The 20,981-nt window shown below is 42.6% G+C and overlaps 1 protein-coding gene across 1 annotated transcript in view; it reads left to right on the top strand.

Moving 5' to 3' along the window:
• CFAP44 (cilia and flagella associated protein 44) overlaps positions 1-20,981 on the top strand; it is a 444,725-nt gene that overhangs the window by 49,419 nt on the left and 374,325 nt on the right. The window contains exons 5-6 of the mRNA XM_030203902.1: positions 8,650-8,866; positions 11,406-11,520. Coding sequence (XP_030059762.1) covers positions 8,650-8,866; positions 11,406-11,520 — 332 coding nt within the window. The remainder of the gene's footprint in view (positions 1-8,649; positions 8,867-11,405; positions 11,521-20,981) is intronic.

The following is a 20,981-nucleotide window of genomic DNA, read 5'->3' as shown; positions in this document are numbered from 1 at the left end:
AGTGAGGGGTCTCTTGGTAACACAGTGGTAACTGGGCACTCACTGGTGCTAGAAAATAAAAAATAATTTCTAGCACCAGTACTTGCATGTGACAGACCCAGAATTACCACCAAGTTCCTGGGCAAGCCTGGCGGTAGGGCCAATTTGCTGTGCTGAAACGAAAAAGGGCCCCTTAATGTTTTGGAATATTCTGTATTTGTTTTGGCAGAGTATCACATCGGCACTGTGAGATCAGTATTCATAACAGATTTAGAAAATCTAGATACACTGCATCAACCGGCTCACCTTTATCCACATGTTTGTTCCATGGGCGTAGCCAGACACCCAATTTTGTGTGGGCCTGGGCACAAGATGGGTGAGCAGAAGAACCTCGCCCCGTCCCACAGGTGATTTGGTCTCTCCTTCTCTCGCCTGCATGCCATATGGTCTCTCAAACTTCCCCCCTCTCCTGGGCCCACCCAAGCCCACCCTTGGCTACGCCACTGGTTTGTTCACACCTTCAAAGAAATGAAACAAATTGGTTAAGCATGACTTCCCTTGACTGAATCCATGCTGACTCTGTCCCATTATACAGTGTTTGTTAACGTGCTCAGTAATTTTATTCTTTGTGATAGTCTGTGCTGTTTTGCCTGGCACTGAAGTCAGGCTTTCTGGTCTGTAATATCCCGGATCACCCCTGGAAGCCTTTTTAAAAATCAGCTTTACATTGGCCACCCTCCAATCTTCAGATACTAGGGACAATTTTAATGACAGTTTACAGATGACTAATAGCAGATCATTAATTTCATGTTTGAGTTCTTTCAGTACCCTGGGGTGCATACCAAAAGATTCAGGTGATTTACTACTCTTTAGTCTGTCGATTTGGCTCAGTACATCTTCCAGGTTCACTGAAATTTCTTTCAGTTGTTCTGCATTGTCACCTCTAACAGAAAAAAGTTTAACTGCTAAGCTATATCTTAACTGTTTGTATAAATAAACATACACTTTTAAATAGACAAAAAAATGATCAGTTTAACCCAAATCTCCCTTTTCGCTAAGTTTTAAGTCAATTTCTCAGCTGGTAAACACTTACAAGTGCAAATTTCTTCCTAGCAGTAACAATTCCTGTCTCAGTATTTCTTCAGGATTGATTCAAAAGCAACTCCAGTAGTTGAGAAGTAGAACCAATGCTGGGCAGACTTCTATGGTCTGTGCCCCAGAATTGGTAGGGAGAGATACAAATTAAATATGCCACTGTTTAATCATGAAGAAGTAGAACCTATGCAGAGTGCTAGATACAGCTTTGGTCACCTTGTTGGGCATACTGGATGGACAGTGCAGTGCTGACATTTGCTATATTTTTTTTCTATGATTGTGTATATTTTATTAGATGAACTGAAGAAATGCCAGCCTTGAAGGAGATCATGGTTTTTACTCAAAATAAGGGGCCCTTTTACTAAAGAGGGCTAAGCCCCAATATGGGCTTAGCACATAAAAAAAGCGTACTGCAAAATGCGCTAAAGTGTTCTGCAGTAATTTGCCCGCCATGTGCTATTTTGTTTTTGTGATTTTTTTTTTGGAAGGGGCAAGTCATGGGTAGGAAAAGGGGGAGTAGGTGTTATCCAATTAGCGTGTTCGCATTAGTGCATGCTAACTGCATAACAGACTTAATGTAGGAGCACTTAGCACCTTCTAAACAGGAGGCAGTAAGTGCTCCCGTGTTAAAATTTTTACAGGTCTTACATGCTAAAGGAAGAAGTCCCATTTTAGGGATATGTTTAGTATTTTTATTTATTTAGATTTTGCTCACCCCTTTTCAGTAATAACTCAAGGTGAGTTACATTCAGGTACTCTGGATAGTTCTCTGTCCCAGGAGGGTTCACAATCTAAGTTTGTACCTGAGGCAATGGAGGGTTAAGTGACTTGCCCAAGATCACAAGGAGCAGCAGTGGGATTTGAACTGGTCACCTCTGGATTGCAAGACCGGTGCTTTAACCACTAGGCCACTCCTCCACTCCAACACAACACAGTATGTGTTGAAAGTCCTGCATTAAAACATATTAAGTCCATTTCTTAGCACATCTTAGTAAAAGGGCCCCTTACTTTCTTATTCCCATAAAGTGGAGTGGAGGAGTAGTCTAATGGTTAGTGCAGTAGGCTTTGATCATGGCAACCTGATTTAAATTCCCACCACATGTCCTTGTGACCTTGGACAAGTCGCTAAACCTCCATTGCCCCAGGTACAAAAAAACAAAACAAAACAAAAACTTAGATTGTGAGCCCTCTAGGGACAGAGAAAATACCTGCATATCATGTATACAGCGCTGCATACCTCTAGTAGCACTATAGAAATGATTAGTAGTAGTATAAAGTCTAAGAGTCTTTGAGACATCCTAAATTTTCAGAATTTAAATGTTTTCAAAAGGAGGAACAACTGTGGTAGAGTCAGAGAGCCCCTTTTACTAAGCCGTGGTAGCGCACATCCAAATGAAACTACTGCCAGGCCAGCACGCCCTCCTGGTGGTAATTTCAGATTTGGTGTGCGCCCATAATGTGTGGATGAATTATTTATTTATTTCCTCCTAGCATGTATTGCGTGAGCCTTTACCACTAGATCATTGGGTGACGTTAAGGGCTCAGGCCGGTTTTGGGCACGCACTGGTTTCATTTTTACCGCAGGGCTCTTTCCTGTCCCATTAAAAAAAAACAACCCTTTTTTGTAGATGCGGTAAAAACTGGCCCAGCGCACACCCAATACATGCGTCTATACTACTGCAGGCCATATTTTATCGCTGCTTAGTAAAAGGGCCCCTAAGTGAGTGTCTGATTTGGGATGCAGGCATAACCGTAGATGGGAGTGAACTTGGTTACTTCATCGGACAAGGATGATGCAACCAAAGGTGTGTTCCCAAAGGGGAGTGCCCTAAGGAGCAGGTCTGACCTCTTCGGAGCCCTTTTGGAGTCATTTGAGGAGCTGAAGAACCAGGAACTTTGGTTCTTTTTAAGTTGTGGGGAAATGGAAAATCAAAGTTGTAGGAACAGGAGTTGGGGGTGAGTGGAACTGCTTCTGTTGCACCTAGTTCTCTGTCTCAAAGCATTTTTCCAAGGCTGGATTGTTACCCTAAGCACAACTGAGCAAGGATGCCCCTCGGCCCTTGATTAGCACATATTACGTTCGAACATGCATTAAAATTCTTATTACAACAAATATGTAAAATGAACCGAAAAAATTCTCAAATTCAAGACAAAATTCCAAACAAACTTGAATGTTTTGCCCTGTACACATTCCTACTGATTTCCTTCTCACCACTATCCTTTCTTTAAAAATCCCCACAGACCCTGGCCCCTTTTTCTCCCCACCAACTGCTGTCTGTATTCCAAACTATCTAACTCCTCTCCCCTACTGAAGTTAGTAAAAGGTATGCTTGCCTCCTCCCTACATCAGTGTGAGATGTTAATTTGTTTAATTCAGTTTCAAATAATGGACCAGATAGAATTTGAACATGAAGGGGGTCATTTAATAACAGGCAACACATGTAGCCTCAGGTCTTTTTGTTTGCCCTGTGACAAGTTGGAACTACCAGGAAAGGTACTATTGAGTCATCCTCAGGTATGAGGTCGTAAACTATGAGATAGATAGTAATTTTCCCTCTGCCTGAAAATCAGGGTTGAAGGGCTCTTTCCTTCCTCTCGTGGCAGTCATTAGAAAAGGAACACTTTACTCTTCCTTTACCTATAAAATGAAATGCCCTTATCTCTAGAAAGCCTATATATTAATCTCTAATGTGTGGATGATAAAGTCCATTTGCAAAAACAGAAAAATCCTAATAATATGGGGGTTTGGCATCCCTAGCAATTTAACTAAGGGATTCAAGGTATCTGGAAACAGCATCTACCTGGCAACACTAAAGAATGTTACACTTAGGGGCTCATTTTCAAAGCACTTAGCCTCCCAAAGTTCCATAGAAACCTATGGAACTTAGCCTCCCAAAGTGCTTTGAAAATATGCCTCTGCAGTTTAGCTGCTGCATAAAGAGTGCCTTGACATCTAATATAATAAAACGCACCCTCAACGTTCTGAGGACAACGTTCTGAAGCCATCTGACGTCACTCCCAGGCTGAAGGGTTCGTGGATTCGTGGTGTGAAGCCTTCAAGCCAGCCAGCCGTCTCTGCCCCGCCCTCGCGTCAAACGTCATGACGTCGAGGGCGTAAAAAAAACCAAACAATTCCGGCAGCGCAGCGTCAGGGAAGGAGGCGGCGCTCCCGACGTCTCTAGCCTTCCCTTCGCTGTGTTCCACCTTCAGGATGACGTCAGAAGAAGGCGGAACACAGCGAAGGGAAGGCTAGACGTCGGGAGCGCCGCCTCCTTCCCTGACGCTTCGCTGCCGGAACCGCCACGGAGGTAAATTTAAAAAGAAGAAGAAAAAAAAAAAAAGAAGTTGGGGGGAGAGAAGAGGGTGGCCAGTAAAGTTGAACAATGGGAGCGGGAGGGCAGGGGAGAAACGACAGCAAGGATGCGAAGGGGGGGGCATGGATGAGAAGGGGGGGGAGAAGAGGGCGGGCCAGGCTGGGACATGGGAGAGAGAGGAGCATGGATGCGAGGGGGGTCATGGAAGGGAGAGAGAGGACTTGCTGGAAAAGGTTGAATGGAGGCGGCAGGGGACAGAGGAGCATGGATGGGCATGGATTGGGAGGGCAGGGCTCAGGGAGAGAGGGGAATTGCTGGAAAGAGATGAATGGAGAGGAGCATGGGACAGAGAAGCATGGATTGGGAGGGCAGGGCGACAGAGGAGCATGGATGGGCATGGATTGGGAGGGCAGGGCTCAGGGAGAGAGGGGAATTGCTGGAAAGGGATGAATGGAGGGGGCAGGGGACAGAGGAGCATGGATGGGCATGGATTGGGAGGGCAGGGCTCAGGGAGAGAGGGAAATTGCTGGATAGGGATGAATGGAGGGGACAGATGGGCATGGATGGATAGGGATTGCAGGGCAGGGCTCAGGGAGAGAGGGGAATTGCTGGATAGGGATGAATGGAGGGGGCAGGTGACAGAGGAGCATGGATGGGCATGGATTGGGAGGGCAGGGCTCAGGGAGAGGGGAATTGCTGGATAGGGATGAATGGAGGGGACAGATGGGCATGGATGGATAGGGATTGCAGGGCAGGGCTCAGGGAGAGAGGGGAATTGCTGGATAGGGATGAATGGAGGGGACAGGTGACAGAGGAGCATGGATGGGCATGGATTGGGAGGGCAGGGCTCAGGGAAAGAGGGGAATTGCTGGAAAAGGATGAATGGAGGGGGCAGGGGACAGATGGGCATGGATTGGGAGGGCAGGTCTCACACTCTCTCTCTCATATACAATGTCTTTCTGACTCTCACTCTCACACACTCTGTCTCACACTGTATCACATTCACTCTCTATGTGCCACACAGTCACTCACACACTCGCTTGGTCTCATACACTCACTCTCACAGAGAATCTGTGTCTCACACACACTCTCTCTCTCGCCCACATACACACACTCTCTCTCACACTGTGTCTCACATACACACTTGCACACACTCTCATTCTCACACACACACTCTCTCACAAACACACTCACACCCAGACTCACTCTCTCTCTCACACACACACACTCACACTTTCACTCTGACTCTCAAACAGCCACTCTCACATACACTCTCCCAAACATACACACTCCGAGGAAAACCTTGCTAGCGCCCGTTTCATTTGTGTCAGAAACGGGCCTTTTTTACTAGTGTGCTAATAAGTCTCTCTCACACCTCTACACCCACTCCTTTGGAAAGGTATTATGCTCAGAAATGATGAGAATTGTATCAAGTTTATGTTGTCGTTTATCAATAAAAAGATTTAAACATAATTCAAACTCACAGAGATCAATTGTCAGCAAGGTAAAACAACAATCAGAAAACTTAACTTATAGAAGTCTATTAGCAAGCAGATTCAATGAGAAATATACATTAAATACAAATCACACGTTAGACTAAAGAGTTTGACAGCTCCCATAAACCAAATAGCTTCATACCTAGTCAGTTTATTAGAACCAACAATGATTTGCAACCTTAAAACCTTTTTCCCCCCTTTCAATTTGCATCGACTTAAAATTCTAAACATTTAAACACAGCACAGGCTATCACTCTGTAAGGAGTTTTTATGACTTCCTAGAAATTCTCTCTCCCCCCCCCCCCCCCCCCCAGTGTCTGTTAGATTTTATTCCACCTAGTTAAAATTCAATGGCTATTTGAGATGCAATTACTAAACATATATCCTTACCTTCTGGCATTTGGCTCATGCCAGTTCCCATATTAATATTTGCTGTTTTTGCCGAAGAGCCCTGGGATATGTCCCTATATCTCTCACCTAGACTTCCTGTCTCTTTCCTAGAGACTTTAACCTGTGCACAATTACTTACCTCCTGAAACTGCAGCCCTGAATTTTGATCAAGAGGAAGAAGCAGACACTTCAAAGAGAAAGGTAGAATGAGTTCTGACAGGTGGCAAAGTTAGAGAGTGCTAGACCACAGTGACCTGCCCACAAAGGACATTTAACAGCAACAACCACACTAGTGACAGAAACAAACAAGACACTATCTGCAGATAATTTTGAACACAGACTGTTTTATGTTATCCGGGAAATCTGTTGTATCCTTGAACGCTCCTCCATACATGGACAGATCTGGCCCCATTTCTTAGAGGATTTTTTAAAAAATAACTGAGGTCCTCCTACCTCCTTTTGTTGGTGCCAGGGAAAGGTCTGTCCTGTGTGGCTCGTAGGGAGTTAAACTGTCCGCATCCTGCACCACTATTGTAGAACTCGAAATAAAAAAAAAACACTAGACTGTGCTCAATTCAACTATTGATATATCGATATATAAGAATATACAAGGCTTAATGGCAAACCAGTATGTCCTAATTTCTGGACAGAGGCCAGTTCCTTATATAGAGAATTTGGCATCTTGAACACAAAAGGATCAAAACAATACATAAAAAGATTTATTATTACAGGAGCATAGGTTAGGGTTTATCGTCTCCGTGATAGTCTCCTTCACCTCTTGACCATCAGATTATCCATAATATATTGGAATCATAAATTGCTCCCAAGATACAAATGACTTACAATGTTTTTCTATTCCTAAAGGTCCCTAGGTCACTTAATACTCTGATCACTCTGGGGCCCTTGTAATAAGCTACGTAGGCACCTATGCACGCCTAACACACACCAAATTGGAGTTACCACCCGGTTACTGTGTGGCCCTTGCGGTAATTTCAATTTTAGCGCATGTCTGCTACATGCATCCGAAAAATATTTTTTATCTTCTGACACGCGGCAGCTGTGCGTATCAAGTGGTATTTGATGTGTGTAGACCATTACCGTCCAGTTACAGCGTGAGACCTTACCGCTAGGTCAATGGCTTGCGGTAAGGTTTCAGACCCAAAATGGACACGTGGCAATTTTCATTTTGCTGCATGTCAATTTTTGACAAAAATATTTAAAAAAGGCATTTTTTGTAGGTGCACTGAAAAATAATTCTGCGCGTGCCCAAAACACGCGGCTACACTACCGCAGGCCATTTTTCAGTGCACCTTAGTAAAAGGACCCATCTGTTCTTTATAGTTAAATAGTGAAGTAGTACACATTCAGAAAGTGGTCATACTTAACTAAATTCTAACCTACTATTTCCATACTAGTACTCAAAAATGTGTTCTCTACCCCCAAACCCCCAGCACCTACTGGAGGCTTCTCCAGTGACTAGCAGAAGGGCAGGAGTAATCCCAAGTCATTCTTATACTGCTGGGCACTGGGTTCAAAATGGTGCTGGGGGTCAAGGGAATGAACAACTGGGGATTGCTCCTACCTCCTCCACAAGCCCCTGGTAGGTGCAGGGGTGGGGGTAGGGGGTTGCAAGTGTCAGGGGTACAAGATTAGGCACTGGCCTGGGAGCATTCGACTATGTGTTAGAAGCCTAATTCCTCAACGCTCGTGTTATTTTTCCAGGAATAATATAGACTGTGAAGTTTAGCACAAGCAATGTTATTCAGTTTGCAGAATATTGAGGTGTTTTGCACCACACTTTTATGTAACTGACATTTTAATAAACTAACATGTTAAATCCAAATAATACAGGATTTTTCCATTTTAATTTGTGTTAAATTGCAAAAATCATGTACTATCCCCTTAACACATCCTAGTAACTACCCCCAATCCCTTATGGTTTATGAAAAATGTTCTTTATCTGGGTTATCCAATTACTTTGGACTAGTCTAGCTTCAGTATTTGCAAATATTGGGGCCCTTTTATTAAGCTGCGTAAGCGTCTACGCGCACTAGATGCTTGTAGATCATTACCGCTCGGTTACTGCTAGGTAAGTAGCTGGTGATAAGGTCTCAGACTCAAAATGGAAGCACGGCAATTTTCATTTTGTCGCACGTCCATTTTTGGCAAAAAATTTTAAAAAGGCATTTTTTTGCAGGTGCGCTGAAAAATAATTCTGTGTGCCCAAACCAGACGCCTACACTACCGCAGGCCATTTTTCAGCGCACCTTAGTAAAAGCGCCCCATTATAAACTGCAGAATGTTGAGATTGTTTGTTTTTATCATTTTTTAAAATTTTCACATTTTTGCTACTCTTGTCATTTTCATTTTATCAGGGGGTACTGTAGAAGCTTATGCATATGTCGATTTCAATGTTTCTGGCACACTCTTGGCCAGTGTGGGCAGCAGTCCTGATTACATGTTGACAGTCTGGAACTGGAAAGAGGAACAGATTGTTCTGAGGTCAAAAGCATTTTCTCAGGATGTTTTCAGGGTCACTTTTTCCACTGAAAATGAAGATCAGCTCACCACATCTGGAACAGGACACATCAAGTATGTCTTCAGTGTCTAAGAATAACATGGCACTAATGGCTCTGTACATCTGTCTTGAATTGATGAAGAATTGTATTGTCAGGAAAAAAAAAGATTTTACCTCTCAGTTGATGAAATAGAGCATAAAGACTGTTGGCAATTTTGGTATTTGAATTCTGCGACCACTTGTGATTTTAGGTTAAACGAAGCATATGCGGATTCAGTGGCGTTCTTACCCTCGATGACACCCGGGGCGGATTGCCGATGCGCCCCCCTCCCCCGGGTGCAGCGTGCTTCCCCCCACGAAATGACACCTCCCCCCCGGCGAAATGACACCGCTGGGGGGGGGTGCTGCGGCGCGCGCCTGTGGGCTCCGAGTTCGCTACGCTAACTTCGCTGGTTCGCTGCAGCTCCCTCTGCCCCGGAACAGGAAGTAACCTGTTCCGGGGCAGAGGGAGGGAGCTGCAACGAACCAGCGAAGTTAGCGTAGCGAACTCAGAGCTCACAGGTGCGCGCCGCATCACCCCCCAGCGGCGTGCACCTGGGGCAGACCGCCCCCCCTTGGTACGCCACTGTGCGGATTACCTGTACAGATTCATTGCATGCCAATACAACTCTTAGATATCCAGTTTTTAGAAGCTCATGGCACTTGAAAACTAGATTGAGCTATTCATTAATAGAGTCTTTGGGGAATAAAGGATTATTTACTCATCATTTTACCAAGAGAAGTGTACACCTTCCATTATAAAGTCTTAAGAAAAAAAGACTAGTGGCCCTATTTACTAAGCCGCACTGTAGGCGTGCTAGCATTTTTAGCAAACGCTAATGCTAGAAACATCCATAGGAATATATGGGTGTCTCTAGTGTTTAGCACGTGCTAAAACGCTAGTGCACTTTAGTAAACAGGGCCCTAGGTCTAATTAATCTAACTTGTAGTGATTTTAAATCCTGAGGAGTCTGTCAGTCCTAAATAGTCCTGTAATTGGGGGAGGGGGGCATAGGCGGTCAGTGGCCCAACTGTTTGGGGAGGCTAAAGGGGGCGGGGTTAGGGGTGGGGCCAGGAGTGAAGCTGAAATCCATAATTGATAACACACAGAAAAAAAAAATAAAAGTCACAATTAATACCTTGTATTAAATTTAGATATTAGATATGTATCATATGTCAAAGAATAAAGTGTTTACTGAAAGCATATACTAACCACAATCGCTCAACTGCAAAACACTATGCACATCTTTGTGCAAAAACACACTCAAAACCTTACTGTACCATAAATATTACACTGGGCAGAACCTAATACACCATTAGGGGCTTATAGCCCATTTAGTTATGTTTAAACAAAAGAGATCTGCATTAAAAAAATATTTATTTTTATTTTGACCTATAAAACCGCTTGTTCCTGAAACATGCCTAAAAACAGAATAATCCAGTTGTGTATCTAAAATGTAAATTCCTACAAATGAGATGACGTTAAAATGTGATTCCATGTGCCCCAATGAAAGGTGAGTTTAATTCTACTTCCATTTAATTTCAATATACAGTATTCTATCATCTTTATAACACCAGCTTCCCAAGGCAGAGTACAACAACAATAAGATAAACTCAGATAAACTCTCAAGAAACAGAAACAGGATGTATAAGCTCAAGAAACAGAAACAGGATATATAAGCACAAACTACAGAGTTTATAATCGCTTTTTCTACCAGCTGCAATACCGTGCCTATTAACAGAAACAGCTTTAGCCTTGTTACGGATCAACAATCAAGAACAACCTGGATGCAGCAGCTCATAAGTTTGCTTGTTTTGTTTGGTGAGAAGGCAGTGAGGATGACAGCTATTGGGGGGAAACACATTAAACAAATTGACTTCCTTGTTTACTTACTGGGCTACAAAGGCTCACTTTCCACTCCTCTATTAAACCTCCTTGGGCAGCTCTCCCCCCCTCCCCCCCGGAGTCTTGCATCTTTCTCCCTGTTTCTTCTGCTGCCTGCAGCTGCTGTCTCCCCATCGTCATTTTTACTGCCCTGAAGAGTTCTCCCTCAGCACCGGCGATTCAGAGTCAACCTTCTGCCAGCATCGGGGCTTCTCCTCAGGGGCGTCCTGGACTCTAATGTAACTTCCTCTTTTCCACAGAGGTAGGAGTGAGACGCGCCTGAAGAGAAAGCCCCGATGCTGGCAGAAGGCTGACTCTGAATCGCCGGTGCCGAGGCAGAACTCTTCAGGGCAGTAAAAATGACGACGGAGACGGTGGGCAGCAGAAGAAACACAAAGATGGTCAGGGTTGGGCTGGGGAGGCTTAGCCTCCCCAAGCCTCTTATACGGGGCGCCTATGGAGGGGGGGGGGGGGGAATGCAGGGCTGTGTGCAAGGACTCACTGCAGAGCTTCAGTAAGGGCTGAAAAGTGTGGCCATGTTGAAGAATACAGTTGCTTATTGGTAGGGTTGGTCTTGCTTATAATTTATTTCTCAAAAGATTGACTAGGTAATCAAGCTACCCAAGTACTGTTCTAAATTGTGTTTCTTTTTGGACCTTCTTTAATACTGAGGATTTCTCTTTGTCAAGGTTCTGGAAGATGGCACGAACATTCACAGGCCTCAAACTTCAAGGTGCACTGGGGAGGTTCGGTAAAACAGCACTGACTGACATAGAAGGCTATGTGGAGCTGCCAGATGGGAAAGTGAGATGCAATTTATTTTATCTTCCTCCTCTCACTATCAGGCATTAAATAACACTTAATCATATATAAGGCAAACATTCAAAAGATAAAACAAAACACATATCAAATATAAATATCAATAAGTATAAGAGTTAAATAAGAGGTAATACAATAGAAGATTAAAACTTAAATTGATTAACTTATTGACACACTGCAATAAAGCACATCTAAAAAATCAAATAAATACTATGCATACATTTAATACTAACAGAAGCAAAATTCCAAAATTGGTCAATCTCTTAACAAACATTATTAAAAAAACTGAAAGGTCTGTCTCTTGATTAAGTGCACAGTTTGAAGATGAACCACTATTGGGCTCATTTTCGAAAGAGAAGGACGTCCATCTTTCGACATAAATCGGAAGATGGACATCCTTCTCCCAGGGACATCCAAATCGGTATAATCGAAACCCGATTTAGGATGTCCCCAACTACACTCCGTCGCAAGGATGGCCAAAGTTAAAGGGGGCATGTCAGAGGCGTAGCGAAGGCGGGACTTGGGCGTGCCTAACACTTGGACGTCCTTGACCCATAATGGAAAAAAACAAGGACGTCCCTGACGGACGTTTTCACCCAGACCTGTTTTTCTTACGAATAAGGCACAAAAGGTGCCCTAAATGACTAGATGGACATCCATCTTGTTTCAAAAATATGGGTTTCCCTGCCTCTGGATTTGGACGTTTTGCAAGGACGTCCAGATCGCAACTAGGATGTCCCTTTCGAAAATGCCCCTCCACATGTCCACCTATCCATGAAATGGTAGGTCAAAAAATCACTAAAAATGTATAAACTTCAAATCTGTGATAGGGAACCACAGAATGTTCAACTAGAAAAGCCCTTAATGGAATTTTGTTTCTGTTATTATTAAAGATATGCATATTATTTATTTGATGTTTTTTTTAGACATGCTTTATTGCAGTATGTCAATGAGTTAATTTAAGTTTTAATCTTCTCTTGTATTACCTTTTATTTTAGTTGTGGTACTTGTTGATATTTGTATTTATGATTTGTGTTTTGTTTTTTTCTTTTGAATCATTGTCTGTTATAATTGTTATTTAATGCCCATCTTCTGCAACATTATGTTCTATATGTTAATCAATATATGTTTCCCGCATTTGGATGTTTACACCTCCTTCCCTCTGGGTTGTTTTAATCAAAGTCACCAGTTTCTTAAACAAGTGCATGTGACACGATTATTTATTTCATTTTTAAGATGTTTTGGCCCTGGTGTTATTTACATGTTGGTTTTGGCCTGTCCAATAGGAATTTGATGCCTGACATTATTGGAACACAATAATGCATCACTGGAATCCGTATGCATTCCAGACTTGAGCGCGCAGTGTTCCAATGCTTTTAAACTCCCTTTTTTTTTTAAATTCCACCACCGTTTTTGTTTGGATAACAGGTAGTGGGCTATATTATGCATATTCGTAATTTTTATTGCAATTTTTTTGTGTCACTTGTTTGCTAGGGTTTTTTTTTTTTTGCTTCATTTTTTCATACTTTTTTGAAGGTTTGGAGATGACATAAACTTTTTATGATGTTCTGGTTACAAAATTTTTAAGTTTTAACCTTTGAACCTGATAGAGAAAGTGAGTATAAGCAGTGGGTTTTTACAACTGATGCTGTTTTACCTTCAGGGGCAGTCCTTAAATTTGAGACTAAGGGCCCTGTTTACTAATCCATGCTGTAGGCACACAAACGTTTTAGTGCACACTAAAAATTAGTGCTCGCTAATGCTAGAGACACCCATAAGAATATAATGGGTGTCTCTGTCATTAGCGCACACTAAAATGTTAGCAAGCCTACAGCGTGGCTTAGTAAACAGGCCCATAAGTCTGGATGCTGGGGATTATTTTAGACTCAAAATTAACATTTGAACATCAGATTAATGAACTAATTAAGGTTTTTTTTTGTTTTGCGCCTTTTAAGATCTATAAGATCCTTTCTGATTCCAGCTGGCTTTTTCGCTTTATCATTTTCTCACTGTGAAACTGAGGAAGAAGATTCAATTGTTGGAAAATACCTCTGCTAGATTGATTTTTAATCTAGGTAGATATTCTCCTAGAAGCTACTCCTTTGTTAAATGATTTGCATTGGCTTAAGGTGGATAGTGATATACATTTTATGCTTGCATGTATGGCCTACAAAAGTTTTTATGGATTAAACCCCAAGATAATAGCTCAGTTTTTAATTGTGTTTACATTTTCATGTGTGCTGTATAGAGTTTTGAATGGAGAATATCTGGAATACCTAGGGCATCTATATGGTTGGTGCATGCTAATGCTTAGCCTGCGCTAAAAATGCTAATGTGCCTCTAACATGGCTTAATAAACGGGGCCCTTAATCTCTCATTTTGAGTTTATGACTCCTAATAGGTCCAGAAGATTGTGTAACTATTCTCCATTCACACTGCCATCACTCAAGAGTATAAAGAGAATAAGTTTCTGTGATAAACCCTTACCTCCTTTTATTGTATGGTGAGCCCTTCAAAACTCACCAAAAACCTACTGTACCCAACTATACACCACTACAATAGTGGGAGGGGGCCAGAGCCTAAGGTGGGAAGAGAGCACATTTTGGTCACTAAAAGGAGCTTTCTGGACGTGAGGGGAAGAAAGAGCACTGCAGGCAACATGGCGGCGCTGGAGACCGGCGCTGGACAACGCTTCAGCTGGCGGGGGTTGGGGACCCCCACCAGCAAAACCTGGAGCCCACAGGAAATTTGGGGGGGGGGGGCAGTGGCCCCATGTAGCTACGCCACTGCTCTACAGTGCACTGCCCTGACCATTAGGCTATTTCAGGAACCTGCTTGCTGCTTTAATAGGACTGGCCATAACATCTGAAGCTGTCTTAGAGCCTGATATATACTGTTTCATTTACATCTTTGCAGGGTGGGAGGGGGTCAGTGACCACTGAAGGAGTAAGGGGGTGTCATTCCTTTATTCTTGCAGTGGTCATCTGGTCATTTAGGGCACTTTTGTTGTGGCTTATTTGTTAATAAAACAGGCTAGACCAAAACGTCCAACTTATAGCCCTGGATGTTTTTGTTTTGTTCCATTATGGCAGAAAAACATCCAGGTGTTAGGAATGCCTAGATCCCGCCCTTAACATGCCCCTAACACGCCCCTTGTAATTTGAATGCACTTCTGATGGACTTCATAGACAAATACCAGTTTGGATGTTTTTGCTTTTTTCGCCATGGTTTCACCATCATGCCGTCTCCTGAGTGAGTTAAGTATCTGTCCATACAGTTCTACTCTCCAGCAGCCCTGTTGCAAGCTGGAAACTTTTTGATTTATGTAAGATTGGCGAGGGTTTTGGGAGATCTCCCAAGCAAGTCACTCGACCAGCATCTGGTGGCGCTCACAGCATCACGTGTCTCCCCCCTTATGTTCTTTTTAAAAACAAGTGTTATATGATTGACCGGACGACTGTAAGTAACTTAGAGATATTTTAAAAATAAATGTATTTATTCCATTTATATGTGTACTGTTATATATATTTCTTAGTTGGCCGCTGATGCAGCCCATTGATAGGGCAAAACTAATTTATGTCAGGCTTTGTGATATTTTGAATTTGTTGGAATAAAGCTGTACCATTACCTTACATTATATAAACAACATATAGTTCTAAATGGTTTACAATAGTTTAAAAGAAAAATGAAGACAAACTCTTGGGAATTACATAGAACACAATAATTCTATCCAGAATTTAGTTAACAACAAACTCAGGGGTATGTTTACTAAGGCACGTTAGCGTTTTAGGCGGGTTAAACGCTAATGTGCCTATATATTTCTATGGGCATGTTAGCATTTAACGCGCGTTAACCATGCTAACATGCCTATAGCGCACCTTAGTAAACATAGGTGTTAGATATATCGTTTAAAAAGCAAGGTCTTCAAATTTTTCCTAAAAATACAATAATTAAACAAATTATTAAAACAAGGCAATAATAAATTTTAAATTTTTGTTGCTTGGTCGGCAAGACGTTTTTCACAGAAACTTATTCTTTTTATACCCTTGAATGATGGAAGTGTGAATGGAGAATAGTTACACTATCTTCTGGACCTATTAGGAGTCATAAGCTCAAAATGAGAGATTAAGGGCCCTGTTTACTAAGACGTGCTAGAGCGTTTTTAGCGCACACTAAGCATTAGCACGCACTAACCATATACATACACCATTAGCGTGTGCTAATTTTTACCATACACTAAAATCGTTTGTGCACCTTAGTAAACAGGGCCCTAGGTATTCCAAACGTTCTCCATTCAAAACTCTATACAGCGCACATGAAAATTTAAACAAAATTCTGGCCTCAACAGGCAACCAATACAGATCTGCATAATAATTGGAAATGTTATCATACTTATGCAAAGAAAAAAATCAACCTTATTGCTGTATTTTGGATTGTCTGCAGATTTTGAATAGCCTGTTTAGAAGCTGCCAATTATGAGATTACAATTCAATTTAGATAACAATAGGGATTGCACAAGTGATCTAAATTGTTCAAATTCAAAACATTTTTTTAATGTGTCACAGTTGCCTCATCAGAAAGAAAGAACTTTTTATCAAGGTATGGCATGAATCTCCAAGGATAGGGTTTGAGCTAAATAGACAACTAAAATTTTAATCTCAGATGAAAGTGGATAATTATTGTAGTCTACTAGAATATGATCTACCCATGGGTCTGGATTATTATTTGATAACAAAAATTTAGTTTTATCCATATTTAGTTTTAATTTATATTTCCATATCCAGAACTTATGAAATTATGAACAATCACAGGTATTTGCGAACAAACAGGTATCTGAAGTTTTGTCCTGGAAAGTTGTGTTTTTGGTGGCGGTCACTTCAGCTCGCAGAGTCAGTGAGCTCCAAGCCCTAGTAGCTCACCCACAATATATTAAATTTCATCACAACAGAGTAGTCCTCTGAACACACTCCCAGTTCCTTCCTAAGGTCATGTCAGAGTTCTGTCTTAACTAGTCAAGTGTTCTTCCAACATTTTTCCCCAGGTCTCATGCCCATCCTGTCGAAAGTGTATTACATACTTTAGACTACAAGTGATCCTTAGCCTTCTATCTGGAGTGGACTAAAGCATATAGATAGTCCACCCAGCTTTTCGTTTCTTTTGATCCCAACAGATTGGGGATGGCCATCAGCAAATGCATACTTTAAAATTGGATAGCAAACTGCATCTCCTTTGCTTATGCCCAGGCAGGGCTGATTTTTGAGGGGCATGTCACAGCTCACAATGTTAGAGCCATGGCTGTGTCAGTTGCCCGCCTGAGATACCAGGTACAGGTATGGAATAGAGGGTCTTCAGTTGCCTTGAGGGGGGGGGGGGGATTGGATATTGAGGGGCCAATTAACGGAACGATCATTATCAAAGGGGAGCAATAGCAGCAATGCTGACTTGGGTTATGCTCGAGCTACAATTTTAAAAAGCTGCTCCCATGCATATGTGGAGTTTTTTCCCACTATTTACAACTTTGTAAAGTCGCTGCTCCCATTACACATGAACAGTCCTACTCATGCAGTCCTGTACTTAATTTACAAGAAGCTCTGTGTTTGACAAAGCCTCTTGTAAATACTATGGGAATTCTCCACTTCCCAGCCTGGATGTGTGTATTCCCTCTCTATGTACTATCTAAAATATGCCTTGAAATGTAAATAAAAGCCCTGATATTTAAAAAGACTTAATTGACTGCTGTCAATGCCAGCTGCATATGTCATGGGTGTCAAGCAGCAATCTTGGATGGCCACAAACCAGTCATGTTCTTAGGATATCTGCAATGAAGTATTACAGATAGTAGGAAAAATAAGTTGGAGGGATATGGTGAACAACAGAGAGATCCAAGAGGATTCAAAGGAAAAAATGGTTGCTGACAAGATCAAAGCAAGGAAATTTGGGCATATGTGTAGGACGGAAGGTGACAGGTTGATAAAAATGGTGATGCTTGGAAGAGATGACAGAGTGAAGAAAAGAGTAAGACTGAAAAAAAAATGGCTGGATGATATCTGGGAGTGGACCAGAGAGGCTACCTAAAGTGCAATACATATGGCTCAGTACAGGAAAGGACCTTAGGTAAGAACGACAGCTCCCACCACTAGCTCTGATGATTCATAAGAATTATAGTGTGCAATAATGAGGATGATAATAATGAGTATTCATGAAAGATATTTGCATGTACTGCCTCCATTGTATGCAAATCTCATGAATATTCATTAGCATTAAATATTCATTAGGGACTGCAGTTTGACACCCCTGATAAAGCCTTTCTAAAAAAACAAAACAAAACCATCCAACCCATCTCATAGACCAGAAGGTGGGGTTTGGAATGGGCTAGGGGCAGGCATTTAAGTTATACACAAAGTTGTGAAATTAAGCTGCTTTGTGTACAACTTACATGCTTAAGTTAGACCAGCAAAAAAGCATGTCTAAAATATGCATTGAAGCAGCAAAATGGTCATGGCATAAATTTATATTCAGTGGCACCCCATTAATGGTCAGTACTGCTTAATGTATGAATAAAGTAAAGCACCACCACTGGCAGTTTGTCTGGTGTCTTGACTGCTAAAAATTAGTTTGGTGTCTTGACCGCTAAAAATCAGGCCCAAAGAAATCAATACAATATCATTTCATCACATATTACATAACATTATTTATTTATTTGCTGCATTTGTATCCCACATTTTCCCACCTATTTGCAGGCTCAATGTGGCTTACATTATGCCCAGTTAAACCAGAAATACAGTCACTCCTGCCAGTGCCAGATTCAAAATGGTGCCAGTGATCCCTCAAAGCAGTTTTGCAGTACTACCACTAAGAGTCAAGCTATCATATCAAGGCTTTTTGATTGATGCTGTGTCTTTGGCCTTATGAGGATTTCTTCTTGGCCTGATTTCTTTGGCTGTTCTAGCACAAAAATTCTTGGGGCAGTACAACTGTCAGAGGATATGACTTCTAAGACCTGCTCCAGGAGCTTAGCCTGTAGAATGAGATTTTGTTTGTGAAAAGGGGGGTAGACTCACGGCCTAGATAAGTTAAGAACCTGGAGTGACTACATTCAAGACAGTATTGGAAGAGAAAGTTCATCCATTCTCCAGGACCAATAAGAGTTGCAAGCACCTTAAGGACTTTAGGTGTTACAGATAGGGAAAGCAGGCATCGTTCCAGGGAAGCAGTCTGAGGTGATTCAGTTGGTTTCACCTTTGATAGTTTCTCAATTATGGACCCATATTATCTCAAACCAGTGGGTCTTGGATGTTGTTTGAATTTGGGTATTCCTGGAGGAGCGAGGGTTTCATAAAATGATTTTCTAACATCTTGCTGGTATCTGCTGGAGCTTTGGATTTCACATGGATGACGGTGTAAGCAACTGTAGGCCCTCAAGGGAGGCAGCTGATTTCTTCAAATATCTTGCTCCCTACTTGAGACATGTTGCAATATTCATAGTGGCTAGGAATGGAAAATATCTTTTCTCCAAAGACAAGCAGGACAGTGGTATCCTTACATCTGGGTGACATCATCCAATGGATTCCAGTGCGTGATGCTACCCAGCACTCTGTAACTTTAAGAGGCTTTTGGCAGCAGCCACACTGTGCATGCATGAGTGCCTTCCCACCTGAAGTGCAAGTGCAGGATCCTCAGTCATCTTTTTTCTGCGTTGCTAGGAGGTCGCGTTTTGTGTCTCTCCTCCTCAGCTCTTCTCTTTGCGTTTTTTGTGCTTTCCCGTTTGGGGTTCTTTAAGCTAGTTTACTTATTTTTCTTCATAAAAGTTTAGTTACTTCTCTCTCTTTTATTTTGTTAGTGTTTTTTGGCATTTTAAAGTTTTCTTTATTTTTCACGGCTCCAGAGGCCCTCTTAGGCTGGAGCACTGAACTCAACTTGAGGTAAGCTCCTTTTTGAACTCACCATTAAGCCTTTTGATTTGGCATCAGTGCTTTTTGACATGCCCCAGAAGACCCCCAGTGGCTTCAAGAGATGCACCCAATATAATTAGGTGATATCTTGTACTGATCCACACAATTAGTGTGTGGAATGCATGGGGCCTGACCATGACCCATCTAAATGTGTTCTTTTCTTACAAATGCAGAAAAGAACATAGAAGGCACATCAGGCCTGTCAGAGGGAACTTTTTGGATCATTTAAGTCCACTCCATCGACGTTGACATCGGAAGCATCAACCCTGATGGCTGCCAGGGCTTCATCCAACACTGAGGATGCACTGGTATTGAGGAAGTCTCCACCTCTGTTGACATCGGGTACTGGTAGAAGCCCCGGGATCGATCTGCATCAGACCTGACACCGAGGACATGAGTGGATTCAACATAATCCTCATTAGCATTGAGGGACACACATGCCAAGTGTTGGGTGAAGGCCAAGAAGCATCAGCATTAGTCCCCTTCGACGCATGGTGCCAAGAGCTCCAGAGCATTGGCATTGCCAGCACCCAAGAAGTGTCAGCGCCGAGAGGGCTGCTCCCCATTTGTAATTCTGGTGCCGTTGGTGTAGCACCTGTGCAGCCAGAACCCCACTTCCGATATGGCACCGACAACTCAGCAGGCTGTTTCCACACTGGCACCAGCCCCAGTCTTACTGATGCCTGTCCTTGATGACCAGTTCTGGGCCATGCTGAGAGAGGAGTTGGCAGGATTGCCACAGCTCCCCAGTGCTCAGGCATCGAGGGTGCTTGTGCCAGCTACAGCACTGTCACACCAACCTCGAGGTCCATGACACCCTGTGGAGCAGTCTCCGACCCCTATGCCTCAAGACATCCGTGTCAATGCCTCCCTGTGCATAGCACCGCTCAATATTGGAGGAGGAAGCTCCCTCGAGATTGAGATGTGAGCAGGCACTTTGGCACCTTGGCACCTGACCTCGAGGCCTAGACATACCTCGCGCCAACTGCAACAGGGGAAGTCTGAGCAGTCTTATCAAGACCTTTTTGCTGAGTCTGACACAGACTGGTCATGGGAGTCTGAGGAAGAGTTAGACTACCTCTCAGAGGAGGGGTTTTGTAGCATACCCTCAGATCCCTCTCCACCTGATAAATGGAGGAAGTGTCCACCTGAGCCCATATCTCTTACCTTTTTTATTAAGGAGATGGTAGGTTGCACAAAAGAAGGTGGATTCCATGTATTGGATTCAGAAGGCTCCCGGATTTGAAAAGGGCCAGTTGCCACACCATTCCTTGGTGGTCAAATCTGCTCTCAAAAGAGCTAGGAGTTCCAGGTTTCATGCCTCAATGCCCCCAGGCAGAGAGATTTGGACCCTAGATTCTTTTGGGAGGAAAGTTTATCAGGCATTGATGCTAGTCTCCTGCATCCAGGACTACCAGCTCTATACAAGCATTTACTTGCTGTCTTTGATCTGCAGTGTACTAGACTTTTCAGATACTCTCCCACAGGAGCAGG

Source organism: Microcaecilia unicolor, chromosome 5 (assembly GCF_901765095.1).
Source record: "Microcaecilia unicolor chromosome 5, aMicUni1.1, whole genome shotgun sequence".
NCBI lineage: Eukaryota > Metazoa > Chordata > Amphibia > Gymnophiona > Siphonopidae > Microcaecilia > Microcaecilia unicolor.
Note: the sequence above shows the minus strand (reverse complement) of the source record. Positions and strands in the feature narration are given on the sequence as shown.